The sequence below is a fragment of the Quercus suber genome, unplaced genomic scaffold (assembly GCF_002906115.3).
Source record: "Quercus suber isolate HL8 unplaced genomic scaffold, Cork oak 2.0 scaffold_8, whole genome shotgun sequence".
Classification (NCBI taxonomy): Eukaryota; Viridiplantae; Streptophyta; class Magnoliopsida; order Fagales; family Fagaceae; genus Quercus; species Quercus suber.
This window is the reverse complement of record NW_027069474.1, coordinates 2,252,993-2,274,855: the sequence shown is the minus strand read 5'-3', so window position 1 is coordinate 2,274,855 and position 21,863 is coordinate 2,252,993. Positions and strand designations below refer to the sequence as shown.

General features: G+C 36.0%; 1 protein-coding gene across 1 annotated transcript; it reads right to left on the bottom strand.

Annotated features, from left to right (window-relative positions):
- Nucleotides 1–6,094: 6,094 nt before the first annotated feature.
- On the bottom strand, nucleotides 6,095–9,653 carry LOC112022599 (probable 1-acylglycerol-3-phosphate O-acyltransferase). The gene is made up of 8 exons (XM_065776184.1): nucleotides 9,600–9,653; nucleotides 9,207–9,291; nucleotides 8,851–8,969; nucleotides 8,598–8,758; nucleotides 7,725–7,834; nucleotides 7,544–7,643; nucleotides 6,566–6,689; nucleotides 6,095–6,431 (listed from the first exon to the last, which is right to left on the bottom strand). The coding sequence occupies exons 1-8, from the start codon at nucleotides 9,651–9,653 to the stop codon at nucleotides 6,300–6,302; spliced, it is 885 nt and encodes a 294-aa protein (XP_065632256.1). The 3' UTR covers nucleotides 6,095–6,299.
- Between the last annotated feature and the right edge of the window lie 12,210 nt (nucleotides 9,654–21,863).

Genomic DNA, 21,863 nt, shown 5'->3' with positions numbered 1-21,863 from the left:
TTAATTGAATTCACATCAATCATTTTCATGAAAAATAATCTAGTGCAGGGGTGGACTCAAAATAGAATAAAACTTATGACCAGCTACTAACATCAAAGAATGTACTACAAGGTGATACTCATAACAAGCCCATGAATAAATTAAAATTCTTTATCTTCACTCCCATCCGACCAAAATAAATAAATAAACAATAGATCAACACTATTTTTTACAAATGAACAAACTTATTTATAATTTTTGAAAAAAATTGACGACTGTCTAAATTTGCCTTACATAATGAACAGGGATCAATAAAAACATCAACCAACACTGCAATATAGATAATCAAAGAAGTTTCATGGTTTAAGTATATACAATCATCATAGTTTTCTCACCTGCTAGTGACCAAAAGGAGTAATAGAAGAATTAAAACCTACTGGGTTGTGTTCTTAGCAAACCTGCGAAACCAAAAGGGAACCAAAAATTAAAAACAATCAAGCAATAAAGGGACCAAACGGAAATTTTAAATATATATAATAAAAAATAAAAACCAGATGGAAAAAGGAATGAAAAAAAGGGATGTACCGAAATTTAGAGGCGATAAACGGCAGATTTCGCAAACAAAGAGAGATAGAGGAAACTGTATCTTTTATCATTGACATCGGAGGGAAGAAGATATGCAGCTACCAAACTGAGAAAACTGCGGAACAGAAAAAACTTTAGAGCTCCGTGGGCTTGTGGCCTTGTGGGATTCTTAGAGCTCCGTGGGTTTGTGGGATTCTTTGCTTGCGAAAATTTTGAAAAACAACCGTTTTTTTCCGCGGGAATTTCAATATAAAATTTTATTTTTCAAATGTAAAATATTTTACATGTATTTTACTGTAAAATATTTTCAAGTGATTGGAAGGATAAATCACATGAAAAATGCAAGCCATCAAATGTTTGGAGCTTGCTGGTGGTGCCTAGATCGATTTGATTTACTAAAAATATTTTACTTTTGACTAAATATTTTACTACAAAACAAACATTGTCAAATGTGAAAAAAAAAAAAAAAAATCATATAGAGAGAGAGAGAGAGAGGTGAAAACTGAAAAGAGGGAAAGGAAAGAATTGTGGTCAGAGGAGGTGAATTTACAAGAAATGAGGGAGAGAGTCATTCTTAGATTTCAGGGGCATTATAGTCATTTTTTATGCTCTAATGGTATTTTGATCATTTTGTAGGTTGTAATGGTATTTTTTTTTTTTTTTAAATGCTAGAGGGAATTGAAGGAGTTTTGGTCATTTTTTAAGTTTTGAAGGAATTTCGGTCCTTTCTAAGGTTTTTGGGGTCATTTTGATCATTTTTTAGGTACTAAGAGTAGGAGTGTGTAGCGAACTCGCCAACCCACCAAAACCGACCCGACCTGACCCAACCCATCGGGTTAGGTCAATTTTTAGGAGATGGTGGGTTGGGTTGGGTCGTGATTTTTTTTTTAATAGCAAGTCGGGTTAGGTTTGGGTCATGAGATTTACAAACCTACCTAACCCGACCCGACCCACCTATATTTAATATATTTTTAAATTAAAAAAATATATTTTATATATATATATATATATTTGCCCCTCTTCCTAGATAAACCCTATACATTACACCACTAAGACATAGGAGAATGCATATGTGATTGGATCTGGACCCTACACTTGGAATGGCTGCGAGCAAATGAAGAGGAAGCATTGGCTAAAAGATCCCATTCTTGGTCCATATCAAAGGCGTGACTACTTTGGGAAGAAAGTAAGATATGCACCTAATATGGGACTCAATTACTCACAAAAAAGTAGATAGTGACTTTCTAAGTTCAGTAACTATAGGGACACTCCTTATTGGTTGAATGCATGTTAGACTACCATAGAGACACATGTATGATTCACAATACTCTTGATGTCCCTCTCAATGTCCAGGAATTGTTTCCCAAGTAGTGGCAAAGTCACCTACCCACAGGTCTCAATGCCACGTTGGCACAATCTCTATCCTCTAGTCAGCTTTCCATATCACAGCTATGGAAAGGTCCAAAATAGAGAAATGATTACTTAACACTTGTCTTTGTACTTAGCCATATTCCTCAAATTATAAGAGGAACATTCAGCTATATTTTAGGGTTAGAACCCAAGTAAATATTTGAAAAAGAGAGTAGAAAGTTGATAAGATAAGAAGGTAGAAAACAAGGTCTCTTTTTAAGGAAGAACGCCCTTATTGTACACGAGTGACCTCTTTTCCCCACATAATACAAATTTGAATAGAGCAAGAACATTCAATTCTTGCTCAAACCGTAGTTTTTCATCCCTTTTCCTAGGGTTTTCCACGTACATCTTGTGTCCTTTTTACGTTCTTGCTATCACTTTCTTCTTCTCTAACCTGTGTTATGTCAAAGCTAGCATCTTTGTCACTTAGAAGCTTTTTCATGTAAATGTACTGTTAAATAACTTATTTTATTCTTTTATATAAGCTCAAATCTAACTTGCATGTACAAAACCCAAACCCTAAGTTTTTCTTATATAGTTTGTGTTTGTTTGGCGTTATGCTCATGATTATTTGGTTCTAAATTTGTTTTTAATTGTAGTGGTGTTGTTCTAATACTCAATTTAATAATAATGAAAAGAAAAATTGTCCAACCCATGGGTCCAACCGACCCAACCCAATCCACGTGGGTTGGGTTGGGTTGGATTTTTTTTAACCCACCATGGTGGGTTGGGTAGAAAAAACTTCTCAACCTGACCCATGCACACCCCTAACTAAGGGTATCTCGGTCTTTGTTAAGTTTGTAAGGGTATTTTTAGATATTCTCTATGTATAGGGACCATTATGGTCATTTTCTTTTGTAAGGGTATTATGGTCATATACATATTTCTAAGGGTAGTTTGTTCATATTTTTAGTTTCGTGGTCATTTTAGTAATTTTCTAGATTTTATGGTAATTTCGGTCATTTTTAAAGTTTCCATATTATTTGGTCAATTTTGTTTGTTTTAAGGGTGTTTTGGTCATTTCTTAGTTTTCGTGGTTATTTTAGTCATATTTTGGGTTTTTTTTTTGTAAGTTGTTTTTATTTTATTTTATTTTATTTAAGTTTTAGGGTTATTTTGTCATTTTTTAGATTCTAAGGGTATTTTGGTCATTTTTTAGGTTTCATCGGTATTATGGTAATTGGTGAGAAAAAAAAGGGAACTATCAAATGTGACAAAAGTACCACCGAATGTGAGAACAATACGGTCGATTGTTAGGTATTGGTATTGCCTAATGTGACAATAGAACTATCATTTGCGAGAAAAGAAAAATTTGTGGTCTTGCTTAGGGTTTTGTTTAGTAATCATCGCTCTAGATAGGTTTTTGTGGATGGTTTGGATGAGAAGAATTTGAGAGATGAAACTGGAGAGAAGCGTAGACTATAGAAAAACCAAGAGAGAGGAGAAGAAAGTCAGAGATTTAGAAACTAATAGCAGAGACTGAAACTTTTTATTATACGAAAGTGTAGCACGGTGGTACTAGTACTACTCAATGTAAAGATAGTACCGTTAAATCTGAGAGAAAATAAGACTATGGGAATGTGGTAGAAGTGCAGTGACATGTGACGTAGGTGCTACATAATGTGAAGGTAGTACCATCAAATGTGAGAAAGAATAAGAGAATTGTTGAATGTGACAAAAGTACAGTTATATGTGATGTTGGTACTACTTAATGTGAGGATGATACCATAAAATGTGAGAAAAATAAGGAAACCATCGAATGTGACAAAAGTATAGTCACATGTAATGTTGGTACTGCACAATGTGAGGCTGGTACCATAAAATGTGAGAAAAAAAATAAAAGAACCATCGAATGTGACGAAAGTATAATCACATATGATGTTGGTATTGCGTAATGTGAGAATGATACCATAAAATGTGAGAAAAAAAAATAAGGAAACCATTGAATGTGACAAAAGTACAGTCGCATGTGATATTAGTACTACGTAATGTGAGGATGGTACCATAAAATGTGAAAAAAAATAAGAGAACTATTGAATGTGACAAAAGTACAGTCACATGTGATGTTGGTACTGCACAATGTGAGGATAGTACCATCAAATGTGAAAAAAAAATTAAAGAAACCACCGAATGTGACAAAAGTACAGTCACATATGATGTTGGTACTGCGCAATATGAGGATAGTACCATCAAATGTGAGAAAAAAATAAAGGAACTATCAAATGTGACAAAAATACAGTCACATATGATGTTGGTACTGTACAATGTGAGGATGGTACCATCAAATGTGAAGAAAAAAAATAAGGGAACCACCGAATGTGACAAAAATACAGTCACATGTGATGTTGGTACTGCATAATGTGAGGATGGTACCATCAAATGTGAGAAAAACTAAAGGAACTACTGAATGTGATAAAAGTACAGTCACATGTGATGTTGGTACTGCGCAATGTGAGGATGGTACCATCAAATGTGATAAAAAAATATGGGAACCACCAAATGTGATAAAAGTACAGTCACATGTGATATTGGTACTGCACAATGTGAGGATAGTACCATCAAATGTGAGAAAAAATAAGGGAACTACCGAATGTGACAAAAGTACAGTTATATGTGATATTAGTACTACACAGTGTGAGGATAGTACCATCAAATGTGATGTTTTGGTAACTTGGTATAACAGGTTGCCTATTAGTAGGTATCGTATCCCAAAAAAAAGGGGGGGTATGCTAGAATTACCCTTACAAAATTAACTTAACAGGAAAAAAAGATTCAAAAATAGAATTATACACAAATACTTTCAGTTACATGATACAAGGGAAATGCTAACGAATGCCCTTAAGGTATCGGTTAACAATCCATTTAAAAAAAGTTTTTATGGGAAAAAAAAAATAACAATTAATAGTTTGATAGCTTTTTTTCATTTTTCATAAAAGTGGTGTTAAAATTTTTCTAAAATAGATTGTTAACCAATACCCTAAGGGCACTAAATAGCATGACTCTTTATTTAATAGCCATATTACTTATTTGAATAATTTAATAAACTTATACTCCCTTCGTCCCACGTTTTTTGTCTTCTATTCCATTTTGAGATGTCCAAAATTATTGTACTATTTCTAAAAATAAAAGTCATTAATTTATTAATTCAATTTTTTAATAAATTTTTTTAAGGATAGTTTTGGAAACTTATACATTTTTAAAAGGTAAACAAGACAATAAATTATATTCCTTTAAAAAATTTGACTTTTCCAAAAAAAAAAAAAAGTGAGACAGAGAGAATAATTTTATACTGACGTCATCAAAATCTCATCCCCGTGTAGACATCATTATTTATTATTTATTATTTATTATTCATTATTCATTATTCACTGCCGTAATTTGACCCATCATGATACAAGGCAATTAATTAGTTTCCACTGCTTAAATATAACATCAATTACGTTACAATAAATTCCCTAAATTCCATGTGCAATTAGCACTAACGGAAGTAGATGGAGGACTTTGGACAATTGACAATGGACATAGGCCCTCCAAAAAAATTGTTAGTAATTTATCATAATGTTTTTAGGAATTAAATTTTTGTGCATTGCCTTTCCAAAAAATTGTCTCCACTGATAAAAATTTAAATCTCTAAAAGTCCAGTTTTTCATAAATTTGGAATTTTTAATGCAAAAACATCTATCTTGTAAAACAAGAATATAGACATATACGTATATAAACAATAAAAATATTTAAAGTTCACATTCAATTTTTTAAAAAGAAAATTTAAATTTGAGCTTTTAAAGTAATTAATATTCAATAAAAACCTTCACTTAATTTATCTAGTCGTACACAAAAAATGAATGAATTTATGGGTGATGTGGTGGGTATGAACATGGGTGATGGATATTTGTTATTATGACATTTGTTTACTGTTGTTAGAATGACACCAATTACATTTATTATCACACATTAATTTATAAGCTTTTTGTAATAAAATTAATAGTAATTTTAGCATTTTCCTTATAAATAACACCATTTGTTAAAGCAACTACATAATTAACTTTAATAAAGAAATCAGGTTCACACCACCTAAGAATTGTACTTCGGTTTTGATACTTAGAGGGAGTGTTAACGATGAAGTAAAACCGCCTCATTGTTTTTCTTTATTTTTACTGTACAAAACACATACACTACCCTTAGGCAGATATGTCCACAAGATTTTAATCAGACACACTTCAAAGAATCGAAAGATTTTTAGAAATGAAATATGAACGTTCTATATATAACTATAAGAAGAATTTATATTTATACAACAGAATAACATTACAACTATCTTTCCTCTAGGCTGATGTCAAACCTTCAGGCAATGAATCAAAATCAGAATCAGGTTCAGGTGAGAGAAATTTGCGGCAAGCATGCAAAACAGCTGAATGGAAACCGTTTGAGTTGTCTATGAACACAAAGTGTCCAGCCTGCATTTAAACAAAAATAAAATTCTCTCTCAAGATTCAGGTAAATGTTTTTAAAAATACACACAAATGAGCGAGTGAATGCGCTCACACACAAAGGCAACAAGACAGACAAGTAATGGTGGAGAGAGAGAAACCTGAGGAACCCGAATGATTTCACAAGGGACCTTCATCTGCTTGCGAGCTTCCATTGCCCCTTCATAATTCATCCAATCTTGGAAGCCATAAATGAAAGTAGTTGGCACTTTCCACTCCGAGGCACTGCACACAAGATAAGAAAGAATAGAACATCACTTTCCGCATATGTAAGTGTGAATGTGTGTTTCATGAATTTCTTTAATAAAAATACATCCATAGTTTATTTAGACAGAATTTTGAATCGCGTCTTGACAAGTTCAACTTCAAATGACCGACATGAATGAAAAGAAGGAAAAGACTGCACATTTGATGCTTCATGCCTAGCAGATGTGACAAACTTTCACCCATTTTTGGAGGCAGAGCAGGACACAATCCTTCTTGATTTGGATGGATTGAGATCCATATTGCACCGTTCACCTTTTTTATCTTCTTTTTAACTTTTATTCTCAGCCTTCAAAGGTATTGTTTGCAACGTTCACTTTTTTATCTTCTTAACACCATGTGCAATACCTTTGAAGGCTGAGAATACAACAAGAAGTAAACAACAGAGTATGTATGTTCACTTTTGGCATAGAAACCGTACATATTCTCAACCATACAAAGAAACTCTGCTGTATACTTCTTGTTTGCTAAGGCTACATCATATTTTATATATACATATATATATATATAAAATGGGTCTTGAATGAATTTTATTACTTATAAAAGTAATGCATTACAATAGAAAGAATAGCAACAGATTGTGGTTTCACACATTTAAGCCTCAAAGACTGGAGTCAGATTTATGAGCTTTAACATTGTCCAACTCCACCAAATATTATAACCTGAGTTAAAATTAAAACAGGAAAATCTACAATACTAATTCAAAGCACACAATAAAAGTAAGAAATTTGATATAAATAAATTTTTTTTTTTAAAAAGCACGAGTTAATTCTGTGACAAATTTAAGAACTTTAAAATGATTAGGATAACCAGACCTGTTTAGGAGGGGCGTCCGAGCAAATGCGCCGAAGGAAAATATGTATTTTAAGCACAGTTCTCCACTACCTTTGGCCGCTAAAGTGTGGTACACATAATCTTCAATTGAAAAGGCAACCATTAGCAAACTAGTGATACTGTTTTATATACTATTAAGCCAACATATATATCTTATACTACCTGTCAGCAATCTGGATTCATCTTCAGTTAGTGTGTCGCCAGTTGCATATGCACCAAATCTAGCACTGGTGTACCTGCGAACAATATTTGGACCCCAAGGGCCTAAACCTCTGCAAAAAATAAAATATATATGAAATTAAAGAAAATACAAAATAATAGGGAAAATTGTACAATCTAATATTTGGTACAAATGAGAGAGAAGCTTTCTGAATGACGGGCAAAGGGATTAACTCTCATTTTCGAAGTAACTCACGATTCAATTAATTGAACCCATTATGATGAAATAGACTGAAATTCATATTTATAATTCGAGATCAGTAATGAAGTTCATAGAATAAACTACGTAGTAGAATTCATTTGTTTAGAATAGTGATAATATACACGATTTAAAAATCTCAGTGGGAAAAATGACACCTCAGTAACCAAGATTGTACGCTTGGAATCCATTCATTAAACCATTAAGCGATATTTAAGGTACTTGTCAAAAGAGAAATATTAATGGTAACGAGGGAAATTATGCTAACATCAAGGGATTGATAAGAATGAACTACTGCTAAAACCTAACCCTAATCCTATTTTAAAGGGATTTTTGCAACAATTCTTTGTTAAGCATGAATAAAAATCCTCTAAATCATAGTATATACTAGACTCATATCATTGCAAGTTTTCAAGCATATAGACAAGATTAATGCCGCAATCCACGGATAGTCCTCAGAAAGGCAAAGCCAATGGACAGCTCGAAGTGTTAAGACCACATCATGCACAAAGTATAAATGGACCAAAAACCATTCAAATATAAGAATGGACAAGGCTCTTGTTTATAGTATGGTCTCAAAGAACATATTCAATAAAAAAAGCACATAAAATATTTACCTAACAACTTTCATAGGAGTAAAATTAGACTCCCACAAATGGTTCAGAATTGCTCCTTTCCATGTTGCTTTGAACCGGGTGAGTGTCTCGTACTTGGGATCAGAATCTGATGAAACACCAGCAGGTCCAACTAGAATCAGGTGTTGAACATGCTCTGGATGCTATACATGAAACAAAAAATTGACATCATAAACGGAACTGGTAATAATAATATTACTCCTAGAATTCAAACATTGATCTGGGATGTTATCACCTTAAGAGCATATTTAGCTGCAACATAGCCTCCAAATGAATGCCCGAGTAGTATAAAGTTGCTGAGGTTTTTGGCTTTCCGCCATTCCTCAAAGGAGTCAATGAACCATGTCTCAGTTTCTGCATTACCAATTGCAAGTTTAACATAATCCATATATATATATATATATTGTATCACTTCACTGCTGTAGTATCTTATCTAATCTTTATAAATAAGCAGTACACAAAGACTTAAGCATTCAATATATTGAACGAAAAAACCTTTTTCTCCATGAGAAAGATTTTTACTTATTAAAAAAAAATACTTCTCCATTAGTCCATTCAAAGTGAAATAAAGCAGTCTCAATGTAAAACTACCTTCAGTGCTTTTACATGTAAAGTCAGGCCTGCTTGATCCACCCCATCTGCAAACAAAATAGGAATATGTACAAATACAATTAAGCTAAGCAACAAGGTACAGAAACATGTCCCTCATCAAAGACAGATCCTCTATCCCCTCCACAACCCCCCCCCCCCCCAAAAAAAAAAATCACAAATATCAGTTTAGGCAGCACACTGGGAAGTTCTAATTGCACCAAAGGTACCCAATAACAAACTTTTCGATTGTATTCCACTTTAATTTTGACATTTTAACCTTCCATTATCTTATTGATAATTGTAATTGGGCTTGCCAATTTTTTATCAGTAATATAATTTACGTGATATGTTGCATTGAAGATCCAGAAGATATCCCAAATGCCCAAAACTCACCTGGGATAGGACACAATCATAAAGCTCATGGCATTCTAGAAAAAAAGAAGACATTATTTGGAATTTTTATTTTAGTTTATTTGGCTTATGACGTTGTCTATTACTATTTTATGTGGTTTATTACATTGTCAAGAACTATTTTATGTGTTTTATGATATCTGAATATTGAAAAGGTAATCTTAAAAATTAGTAAATTTAGACTAGGTTATTAAAATTTATGACTGCAATTTTCAGTAAGTTCACTAATGAGCTTGTGTAATATTTGATAGCGTGCATCATTTATTATGGTTTTGGTATGCTGAACTTTGGTTGAAACAAAAATACTATGGTTATGCAGCACAACAGAGGTTCACTATAATATGCTTGAAGATGTTTGATGATAATTGAATTTGTCTTATGAGTGATTATTAAAGCTTAATTTTACTCACCAGATGGTCTGCATGTGTAGTCAACTAATTTTGATCATATCATTTTTCAAACTTTTGTATATATTTTTTTACTTACTGATTGCAAGTGAACTTGGTTTAACTCATGGCAAATGTGTATAATATTTTTCATGGTATATAATAATTATAAAAAAAAAAAAAAAAATTTGATATCCAGATGAGTTTCAAATGGTTTAAGCAACTAATAACCATTTTTTGCTTTTTTTTAGAGGGTTGTTTAGGCTATCAACGTTTAATAATCCAAGTTAACATCAATAACACTACTACAATTAACCATTCTCGTGTGTAAGCACGAGTTATATACTAGTACTACATAATATCTAATTTACATGAAATTTGAGATGTGTTTAAAGAACCTCGAGAAAATACAACTCAGAGGTTAGATTTTTAAAATATGTAGCTATATTAATTTTTTTTTAGTGAGAGTTATAACCTTAGGCTACAACTAATTAGTTTGTTGCCAAATTTTGTCCTTAAACTTTGGTCCCTTTAACAATATATTAGGTCCTTAAAAATAAAAAGAAAAAAAACTCAAGAAATTTTTTATCTAACTAAAATTTTGAAAGGGATATAGCTTGCAGTATTGATAACGAGGCTCTCATGCAAAGATTTCAAGATAAGAAAATTCGTAGAAGGAAATTGTAAGATTTTATGTATTTGTGCGTGTATGTGTGTTTTTTGGTCAATATATTCTATTTTTATTAAATTTTGTATAATTAAATTTCTTACTGACTACCTAAAAAATATTTCTAGAGCTACAACTAAAGTCATCGTGCGTTGAAACAGAAATTACTGTACAATTTTTCCATAGCTTGATAGGTTGAGGGTGTCAAGCCAAGTATCGAGATTCAATTATTCTCAATAAATTGATAAGTATCAAGGAGGTATCAAGACTTGCAGTTTTAACTTATCTTGAGCAAATTCTTGAACAATCTTGTGTCCACAATTCATATCACTTGTTAGCCAAATAAGACACGCATAAACTTGGAGTTGTGATTACATAAAAAGTACAGTTTGAAAACAGATATGCCAACATACAAAAATATGGCCCTCACAATTTTCTTTTTGCATTTTAATTTTATTTTACTAACAAGAGTGTCCAGCAGTCCTCAACCGTTTAACACGGTAAAACTCTATCTACAGTACAAGTTTTGTGCCAACATTTTCATATTTTACAAAATCGATAGGCAAGACCGTACGTTTATTTTAAGGCCCGAAGACATGCATGGTCTTTGGGTCACTAACTCAATTCAAGGCCCACGATGGGTCAAACAACAAGGCCGTAAATTAAATTTTTAAATAGATGTTTTATCAGCTGGTTTTTATCGACTAGTTGGGCTAAGTGCTTCAGTAAATTGCAAATAAAGTTTAGAAGCCGTAATTTAACTTTTTAAATAAAAACAAAACAACTCTTTAGATAAGAACAACCACTTATTTGTTTTCATCAGTTTTTATTTTTTATTTTTTCTTTATTGGATGTATTTGATTCCCCATTTTTTTTTTTTTTTTTTTTTTTTTTTTAACAAAATAGAATTTCTTCTCTAGCTTGAATCCGGCCCTTGCCTCCCACACCCTATTAGCATTTATACTTGTGGAGTGACCACTATACCAAGGGTGTGTGGTGGTGGATGTATTTGATTCTTAAATAAACTACAATTTTATCCCCAGCATTGTTCAGCCTTTTTTTTTTTTTTTTTTTTTTGAGTTTATGAATTATCAATAATTTTAACCTCATTTTGTCTCCAAGTTTATCAACAACTTTAGATTAGATCATAAAGAATTATTAATGGAGGCTTATCAATCTGAAATGCTAAAATCATATTTATCTCCAAGAACAATTCAATGGAGGCTTATCAATCTGAAATGTTAAAACCATATATATCTCCAAATGAGTTTGAATTTTGAAAGGATAGGGTGTAAAACTCATGTTTTACACAATTCAATAAGAGATTGACATATTAGCTTTTTATTTAAAACTCAATACATCCTACCACATATAATAACATTTCAATAAACTCACAATTAAGTTGAAATTTTCAAATGGGTAGTAGAATTTTTTTTTTTTTTTTGAGAATACTAAGTATTTTTTAACACACACACGGGAAGAAGAGAGAAAGTTTTTTTAAAGAATTTTATAATGGTGTATATCCAAAAAGGCCTAGGTAATAGAATTAATTGAGTGTAATTGTACTTATTCCTTAATATATATAATATGATGATTGTGGCATGTTGGAATTAGAGGGGTAAAATTTGAGTTTTACACAACATCTTTATTGAATTTAATCTCATCTCCAAATATATCTAGAACTCTATTATTCTTAGAATTAATTTGAAACTAGAAAACCAAGTTATCTGTTTCTATTTAGAAAACGAACAGAGGCTTTTGCACTAGAAGTAGAAATCTATTTCGCCTAAGAGCAAGGAGCACATTGCTTTTTCAAGCTGTCAAAGCAATGAATCAATTGGGCCTCTTAGACACTTGATACACAGAACATCTTTCATGGCTTGCAATGGTTTCAATCTTAGAACACAATTAGGTAGCACATGAACTTGCATAGCTTCTGTCATCTATTATGTGTTTTGTTCCAGTTTTTTCATAGCCTTTTGTAATCTAATCTTTTGATGTTTGTACTCTATTAGCCTTTTGTACTCTAACATTTTGATGTTTGTACTCTATTATGTTTTTTTTTTTTCCAAATCTTTTATACTCTTTATATGGATCCCATGCAGGCATACATGAAATTAAAGTTTAATTATTATTTTTTCTTTATGTGGTGCTCATTCTAAAAATCTGGTTACACTTACACAAAACCTTCTCAAAAAAAAGAAAAAAAGAAAAAGAAAAAAGAGAGCCTTTGGTCAACTGAAAAGGTTAATTTTTAATGTATTGCATACATATAGGCTCTAAAATATGATTACACAACTTAAATTATATTTCAATATATGCATGCTTTATTATTTTGCTAGATGTGATAATAATTATAAGCATTTTAAATATATGTATTTAATGAGATTTTTAGTACAATTTAATTAAATTGAATTATACTATTATAGTATCTAATAAATATAAATAAAGCAAATGATTATTCAATAATTATTTTTTTTGATGGGTCAGTAATTAAAATTAAATATTGTTCATGCCGATAAATCATTTAAAGTCCTAATAATTAATGGCTTTTCACCATATATAATTTATTTATTTAAATAATTAAATGTTTGTTACAACATTTTGTAATATTATTGAGAAATTCAAAAATATCTCAAAGGTAAAAACTATTTTTAATGTCCATTATTATTGTTGTTGTTGTTGTTATTATATAAGGTAACAAAATCCACTTATAAAACTATGTATATTGCAACTCCATTAGATATACCATCTACTCATTCTATTCCAATTATATTACATGGACGATTTCTATGCGAATCCAATAGGTTAGATGAGAATTATGAAGGTATAAAGTCTAAAGAAAAGAATATAATAAAAAATAAAAATAAAAATAAAAAATACCAACTGAAGTAGAGGAGATTGACCCTTAAGTGCAAAGTTATAATAGAGTTGCAAGACCCACCAAATGTTATGCATGTGTAAATATGATATATGAGTAAATAAATCTAAACGGTTTAGGCTGATGGGAGTCTGCTTGATGAGGGCCTGATCTTACCATGCTCGATCGTTGCCCTTACTAACACACAAGTTCTTCCTACAGATGGCGCCAATTGTAGGGACTGGGTTTGAGCACCTCTACTGTTAAGTGAGTGAATTCAATCCCAGCTAGCCCAATACAATGAATTTGTAGAGAGTGGGTTCAAGAACTAGGCCTTAATGAGGGATACAACGGATAGGCATGGTTGCATATGGATTGAATAGCATAGACGTGGATTCAAATGTGCAATGACATTCCTCGGCCCTCCTCTGGGAGCTTGAGGTTCTTATTCTTTCTTCAGTGATCGATTACAAAAGTTTTTCTGTTGTTACCTGTTGCTGCAGTGTTCTATCTTTCTAATTTCTTTCTCCCTCTTTTCGTCCCCTTTTCAAGAGGGATTCATTACATTATATATCCCCTTTCAATTGATCTTAGCCCTACATTTGTTGATCAAGCAGGTCACTACTTGAGTGTTTGTCCCATCAGCTGCCTTCCCATTCTTTCTGTGGCCTGCAGCAACTAAGGCTATGCCATTCAAGGGTCATTTCCTTATTAATGCGGCCAAAACATTAGTTGTGAGTATTTAATATGGAGGTGATAATTCATCTTGAATTTGCTCCTCCACCGTGCTTCCACGGCTGACACGTTGTACTTGTTCCTTCTCTTTAGATGTTCGAAAGACTGCTTTTGGTGGCCCGTTACTTCTCCCCATGGTCTCGGTTGGCTAATTAGGACAGAGTCGTCCTCGGTAAGGTTCCTGGGCAATTTGGACTTTCACACTTCGTCCTCGAGCGTTTCTTCTCCTCGGCATAGGCCTTGGGCTTGGTACAAAGTGGGCTGAGGTTACCAAGTTCTCTGACCCCACAATTATTTTAAGCAATATAATATTATAATATAATGCCAATGAAATAATTTTGTGGAATTTTTAAAATTAGTCCTTCAATAAGCAAGTTAAGGCTTTACAATTAATGTTATGCCACTTGAAAATTTAGATGGATAGGTAGAGTAGGAATCATTTTTAATCAAACTCTTAAATGGCTGAATTTTCAATTCCTCTAAAAAATTGTACCGTTTCTCTTTAAAATGAGGTGCATATAACTGTTCTTTTAAGGAAATACTAGAGGAATCAAATAGTTTAGATTTAAGGGAATATTCTTCTATATATATATATATATATTAAAAAAAAAAGATTTAAGCGCATATTCTTCTCCAAAAAAAAAAAAAAAAAAAGATTTAAGGGCATATTATTGTGAACATTGAAGGCAATATTGGTGGGATTAATAGTAAATATTTAAGGGCATTTTTTTTTTCTTGCTCTTCTGCTTCACGTTATGTAGGGCTTCGATCTGTTGTTTTTCTTTGTGTTTTGCCCCTGTTTTGCACACCAGTGTTTTCTCTGGAAGTTGTTTTCAGGGTCTTTACTTTTGTATTTTCTTTAATCAATAAAATTTTATCTTTTACCTAAAAAAATATTAAAAATTTAAGGGCATTTTTTTAAACATTTCTTTTTATTATTGACACATGCCAAATATATTCACATGTACAAATAATTTTTTGATATGTAGTGTTGTTTGTCCGGATGATATCAATTAAATATAAGAAGTTGTCATTTGTAATTGTAGTATGTTTTGAGAGAGGAACCCATGTTATTGTAGCATGCATCGCCAGTTTCGAGATCCACATTATATATTTATTTATATACTAGTTAAATTCTTGTGTGTTGCATGATTTTGATCATAAAGTTATAAATAAAGAATTCTATTGAACTATATAATTAAATAAATAATTATTATATTTTATTTTGTAAATAGCTATGATTTATTTACTCATATATCATATTTNTTTTTTTTTTTTTTTTTTTTTTTTTTTTTTTTTTATATATATATTGCTCTTTTCTGGCAGAGATGACGACGAAGTTTAATAAGGACCTTTACGCCAAAATGAGGTCGAAGAAAGACGAGCCGCTATCTAACCTCGGTAAGAAGACAGTGCGTGTTACCGGGAGGGGCACCCCCGTTACTCCAACTGCTTCCGTCCTCCCAATCATCTCCGTGGGGGAGACGACGAGGACAGCTTCTCCAACTGTGTCACTGGAAGAGATAGGTGGCACTCCCGTCTTGAAAAGGCCACGTCTTTCTGAAAAAGGGAAAGAGAAGGAGAAGGCTGACTCTCGTCCATCTACCATCTGGAATGATGAAAAAATGGCCGTGGATTGAGCCCATGAGGTAGTAATTGCTGCCGATTTAAAGGCCTTGTCCGGTGTCCCCCTCAGTGGGGTAGCTGCTGGCCACGTCCATAAGATCATTCAGGTACTTCTTCCTCGATTTTTTTTTTTTTTTTGAATGCCTCTAACTCTCTTTCAGGTGCTGGGGGAAAGTCTCCATCTTTCTTCTGAGTATCTTACTCAGGAGGCAAAGGTGGCGTCTTTGACTTCTAAGGTGGAGGCGTTGGAGGCGGAAAATTCAGGCTTGAAGAAGGATCTTATCGAATCCATGGGGACGGCGAATACCTTGAGAGAGCAAGCAAAGAAACTTATAGACGATCTTAGGGTGGAGCGTCAGCTGAACATTAAGAAGGACGAGCAGATTGTAGCAGCCAAGGAGAGCCTCAAGACCATTGTAGCTAGATCAGTAGCAGCCTTTCAGACCACTGACGAGTACAACACCGTGCTCTTCAGTTGGTATTTCAAGGGTTTCGAGCTTCTAAGGAGATACCTCGTCAAGCACCCTTCAGGAGTAAACATGGAGGCGCTTGATCTGGAAGAGGTGGATCAAGAAATGGTGGCTGACGAGGCTGTTCAATCGTCTGCCATCGAGACTGAGGCTCCAGCTGATGCTCCTGATGACGCCGCTCATACCGAGGATGCCCCTGTCGGCGACGCGTCTGGACGAGTTTGACACTTAGCAGAAAAAATTTCTTTCTTTTGTGGTGCCCATCATGTTTTTGGGCCTTTTTTTTTTTTGGTAAATCTATTTGCTGAACAATTTTATTTATTTTGAGGACAGCATTTTTAGCCCAGCGTTTATGGGCTTTTAGTTGTAGAAACAGTGGCAATTGGCCTGCTAGCCTCTGGCTTTTAATTTTATTTCTTTGGCACTTGCTTATATTCGTGATTGCACGTCCCCCTTCTTTTTTGTTTGATGCATGTTAGTAACTTGTATCTGTCTAGGTGGGACTTTATCACTTAGCCTTTTTTGGCTTTTTAGTGATCTTCGTCGGTAACTTACATCCGTCTAGGCGGAATTTTGTTACTTAGCCATTTTTGGCTTTTTAATCACTTAGTGGTCTTCGTCAGTAACTTACATCCGTCTAGGCGGAATCTTGTTACTTAGCCGTTTTTGGCTTTTTAATCACTTGGTGATATTCGTCAGTAACTTACATCCGTCTAGGCGGAATCTTGTTACTTAGCCATTTTTGGCTTTTTAATCACTTAGTGATATTCATCAGTAACTTACATCCGTCTAGGCGGAATCTTGTTACTTAGCCATTTTTAGCTTTCGTTAGTTTCTCCAGGCATGTTTATACACAAATATTGGCTGAATAATTCATTTATTGATTGTAAATGACGAATACGTCTTTCCATTACATCTACTAATGGTATTTCTTCAAGTGTTCAATGTTCCATGGTCTTGGGAGCCTTTGTCCGCCTAGGGTCTCCAGGTGGTAGCTGCCTTGTTTGGAGTAGTGAATGACTTTGTATGGCCCGTCCCACGTGGGGCCGAGCTTTCCTTGAGTTGGGTCTTTGATTGCCTAGGATACTTTGCGCAGGACAAGGTCCCTTATGTTGAGTCTCCTGAGCTTCACCCTTCAATTGTAGTAGTCTGTCATTTTTTTCTGGTATTCCGTCATCTTGCTGAAGGCTTTGTCTCGTACTTCGTCAAGGCAGTCTAGGTCAACTCGCAGTAGGTCGTCATTGTCTTCTTTATTGAAAGCTTCTTGTCTGGTGCTGGTTATTCCCACCTCGACAGGGATCACTGCTTCCGTATCGTAGGTAAGTCTGAAGGGGGTCTCTCCTGTTGGGGTCTAGCTGTGGTTCTGTAGGCCCACAAGACGTTGGGCAGTTCTTCTAGCCAGGCACCTTTCGCGTCGTCCAGTTTGGTCTTTATGATCTTGAGCAACGTGCGATTCGTTACTTCTGTCTGTCCATTCACCTGTGGGTGGCCTGGTGACGAGAACTGGTTCTTGATGCCCAAGCCCGAGCAGAAGTCCTTGAAACTCTGGCTATCGAACTGTCATCCGTTGTCCGATATGATCGTCCGTGGGATCCCGAACCTGCAAACTATATTCTTCCACACGAACCCCTGGATTCTGGCCTCGGTGATGGTAGCCAATGCCTCTGCTTTAACCCATTTAGTGAAATAATCAATAGCAACTAATAAGAATTTTACCTGACCTTTGCCTTGAGGCAGTGGGCCAACAATGTCGATTCCCCATTGTGTGAATGATCATGGAGATGTTATCATCGTCAGCTTTTCTGATGGGAGCCGTTGAATGTTCCCAAACCTTTGGCATTTGTCACATTTCTTGACGAACCTTGTTGCGTCATCTTGCATGGTTGGCCAAAAGTAACCTGCTCGCATAATTTTTCCTACCAGGGATTTTGGGCCTGTATGATCTCCACAGACCCCTTCATGGAACTCTTTCAGGACGTATTCGGCCTCTCCTTCGTCAACACATCTCAAGTAGGGCATGGAGAAACCTCTTTTGTATAAGGCATCATTGAGAATTGTGAATCTGGCGGATCTCTTCTTGATCTTCCTAGCTTCATCTGCGTTTTGGGATATGTGGTCATCCTGGAGGAAGGACATGATGGGCGTCATCCAACTACTTGTTCCCTCGACTGCGAATATTGAAATTTCTTCTATGCTGGGGTTTCTCTGTATCTCCATCATCAAGTCTGTCCTTGATTCTGTCTCTTTCGACGAGGCTATCTTTGAAACTTCGTCTGCAGCCATATTCTGGCTTCTCGAAATTTGGATGAACTCTACTTTTTCGAACTCTTGAGTCAAGCGTTTCGTCAACCCGAGGTATTTCTGCATTCTTTCTTCTTTTGCTTCGTATTCTCCTCTGATCTGCCCAATTATTAGCTTTGAGTCGTTCTGGACTAGTAGGTTCCTGGCCCCAAGCTCTCTTTCAAGCCTTAAACCTGTCAGAATTCCTTCGTACTCAGCTTCGCTATTGGTGGCTGGAAATTTCAGTTGGACTCCATATTTCAATGTTTCTCCGTCAGGAGTGGTTATGACGACCCCTACTCCCCCTCTTTTTTGGGCTGACGAGCCATCGGTCTGCATCACCCATGTCTCGTCCTTGTTGGCAAGGCTCAGCTCGTCAGGATGGGTAAACGCAGCGATGAAGTCAGCCAGAGCTTGTGCTTTGATGGCCGTCCTGGGATGGTACTCCACGTCGAATTGGCTGAGTTCAATTGCCCACTGGACCATCCTCCCGGCTGCTTCGGGTTTGTTCATAGACTTTTTGATGGGTTGGTCCGTCATCACTAAGATTGGGTTTGCCTGGAAGTATTGCCTGAGCTTGCGCGAGGCCACTATCAATGCAAACGTGATTTTCTCGATCTTTGGGTACCTGGATTCAGCTCCTTGGAAAGCTTGGCTGACGTAGTAGACTGGGAGCTGTTTCCTATCTTCTTCTCGTATTAAGGCTACACTGACGGCTGTAGATGAAACTACCAAGTATAAGTACAAGTTTTCACCTTTTTTGGATGGGCTTAGGAGTGGTGGATTGCTACGGTAACGCTTAAGCTCTTGGAAGGCTGCTTCACATTCGTCGGTCCATTCAGAGGCTTGCTTCAGGGTCTTAAAGAATGGTAAGCATTTGTCCGTTGCTCTAGACACGAATCTGTTAAGAGCTGCAATCCGGCCTGTGAGCTTCTGGACTTCCTTGACGGTCTTAGGTGATGCCATATTAAGTATGGCTTGCACTTTCTCAGGATTTGCTTCTATTCCTCTCTGAGACACCATGAATCCGAAGAATTTTCTGGAGGCGACACCAAAAACATACTTACCAGGGTTTAGCTTCATTTGATATTGCTTGAGGGTATCGAATGTCTCCTTAAGGTCGTCCAGATGCGCGAGTTCTTCCTTACTCTTAACGAGCATATCATCGACATACACTTCCATATTCCTACCTATCTGCTTGACGAACATTTTATTCACCAACCTCTGATAAGTCGCTCCTGCGTTCTTTAGTTTAAAGGGCATTACCTTATAGCAGTAGAGCCCCTGATTGGTGATGAAGGCAGTTTTATCCTGATCCTCGTCAGCCATTTTTATCTGGTTGTACCCTGAGAATGCATCCATGAATGTCAACAGCTTGTGCCCGGTCGTAGAGTCTACTAGCTGGTCTATTCTCGGAAGAGGGAAACTGTCCTTCAGGCAGGCCTTGTTCAGGTCCGTGAAGTCCAGCACATTCTCCATTTTCCATTTGCTTTCTTTACTAGGACGACGTTTGCCAGCCAGTCTGGATAGTACACCTCCCTGATAAAGCCTACAGTCAAGAGTTTACTCACCTCGTCAGCAATTGCTTGGTCTCTTTCGGGCGCAAAGGTTCTTCGTCTCTGTTTGATGGGTTTCCTCTCTGGGTCCACATTCAACCTGTGTTGAATAACTTCTGGAGATATGCCTGGCATGTCGTCATAGCTCCAGGCAAAGACGTCCAAGTTCTCCCTAAGAAATTGAATGAGCCTCATTCTCATCTCAGGACTTAAGGTCGTCCCTATTCTGGTTGTTTTCGTCATTTTCCCTTCGATCAACTCCACTACTTCCAGTGCTTCCACCTTTTCTTCCTCTTTTTCTTCTACTATCCACGTGTGGTTCTCCTTAGCTGCTAAAACAGCTTGATAACATTCTCGAGCTAGAACTTGGTCTCCTTTAACTTCACCAACACCATCTTCCGTTGGAAATTTCACCTTCAAGCAGTAGGTGAATGTGGACGCCTTCCACTTGTTGAGTGCTGGCCTTCCGATGATGACATTATAGGATGAGGGACAGTCTACTACCAAAAAGTCTATCTGACGAGTCAACTGCTTTGAGTACATTCCCACTGTTACTGTCAACGTCACTATGCCTCTAGGATACACCCTGTCACCGCTGAAACTAACGAGTGGAGAATCGAACGGACGAAGTCTTCTGGGATCCAGCTTCAATTGTTAGAATGCGAAAAAGTAAATGATATCGGCAGAGCTACCGTTGTTCACGAGGATCCTTTTAGTGTTGAACCCTTCTATGGTGAGCATTATGACCAAGGGGTCATTGTGAGGCTGTTTCACTCCTCTGGAGTCACTCTCGTTGAAGGTCATATCCTAATTAGTTCGTCTGTGCTTTGGCAGGGGTGTCATATGGACGCTGTTCACTTGTCGTTGATGTGTTTTCTTGAGTGACTTGAATGAGCCCCTATTGGTAGGCCCCCCTGCGAACGTCTGTATCTCCCCGACCACATTTTGAGGAGGTTGTGATTGACGGCCGTCGTTCTTGGATGAGGACCCATGTTGGCCTTTGTTTTCATCTTGGAATTTATTGTGTTCCCCCTTCTTCCCGAATTTTTGCAGCTTCCCCCTTCGTATCAATTCTTCTATCTGCTCTTTGAGATCCCTACAATCTTCGGTGTAATGGCCATGATCTTTGTGAAATCGGCAGTACTTACTCTTGTTGCGGATGTTAGGAGATGAGTGTAGTGGTCGTGGCCACTTAAGGTAGTGCTCGTCTTTAATCTGCGCTAAAATTTTGTCAACAGGCATAACGAGAGGGGTGAATTTTACCGTTCGTGAATTTTTATCATCTTTCCTTCTGACTCCGTCATTGATTCGACGCTCTGGTCGGTCCCGCTTTTGTCCTCTACGATCGTCTTCTTTTCTTCCTTTGTCCCCTGGTCTGTCCCCGTCCTTAATAGCAGCCAACGCGTCCTCAGCATTCATGTACTTCTGCGCCTTGAGGAGCATTTCAGCCATTGTCTTTGGGGGATTCTTCACGAGTGAGCTGACGAGATCCCTGGACCTCAACCCTGCCTTGAAGGTCATCAGCTGCACCATATCGTCGGCTTCGTCTACCTCCAGTGTCTCCATCGTGAAACGTTTTACATACGACCTCAGGGTTTCCTTCTCCCTCTGCCTGATGGTAAGCAAGTGGTCAGCGGTCCTCTTTGGTCGTTGTCCTCCAATAAAG

Excerpts from the sequence above, each read along its gene's own strand:
- LOC112022599 (XM_065776184.1), bottom strand. The coding sequence starts at position 9,653 with ATGTCTTCTTTTTTTCTAGAATGCCATGAGCTTTATGATTGTGTCCTA. Across the intron at positions 8,970-9,206 it reads TACATGTAAAAGCACTGAAG|AAACTGAGACATGGTTCATT; the intron begins GTAGTTTTACAT and ends TTGGTAATGCAG. Across the intron at positions 7,835-8,597 it reads ACTCCTATGAAAGTTGTTAG|AGGTTTAGGCCCTTGGGGTC; the intron begins GTAAATATTTTA and ends TATTTTTTGCAG.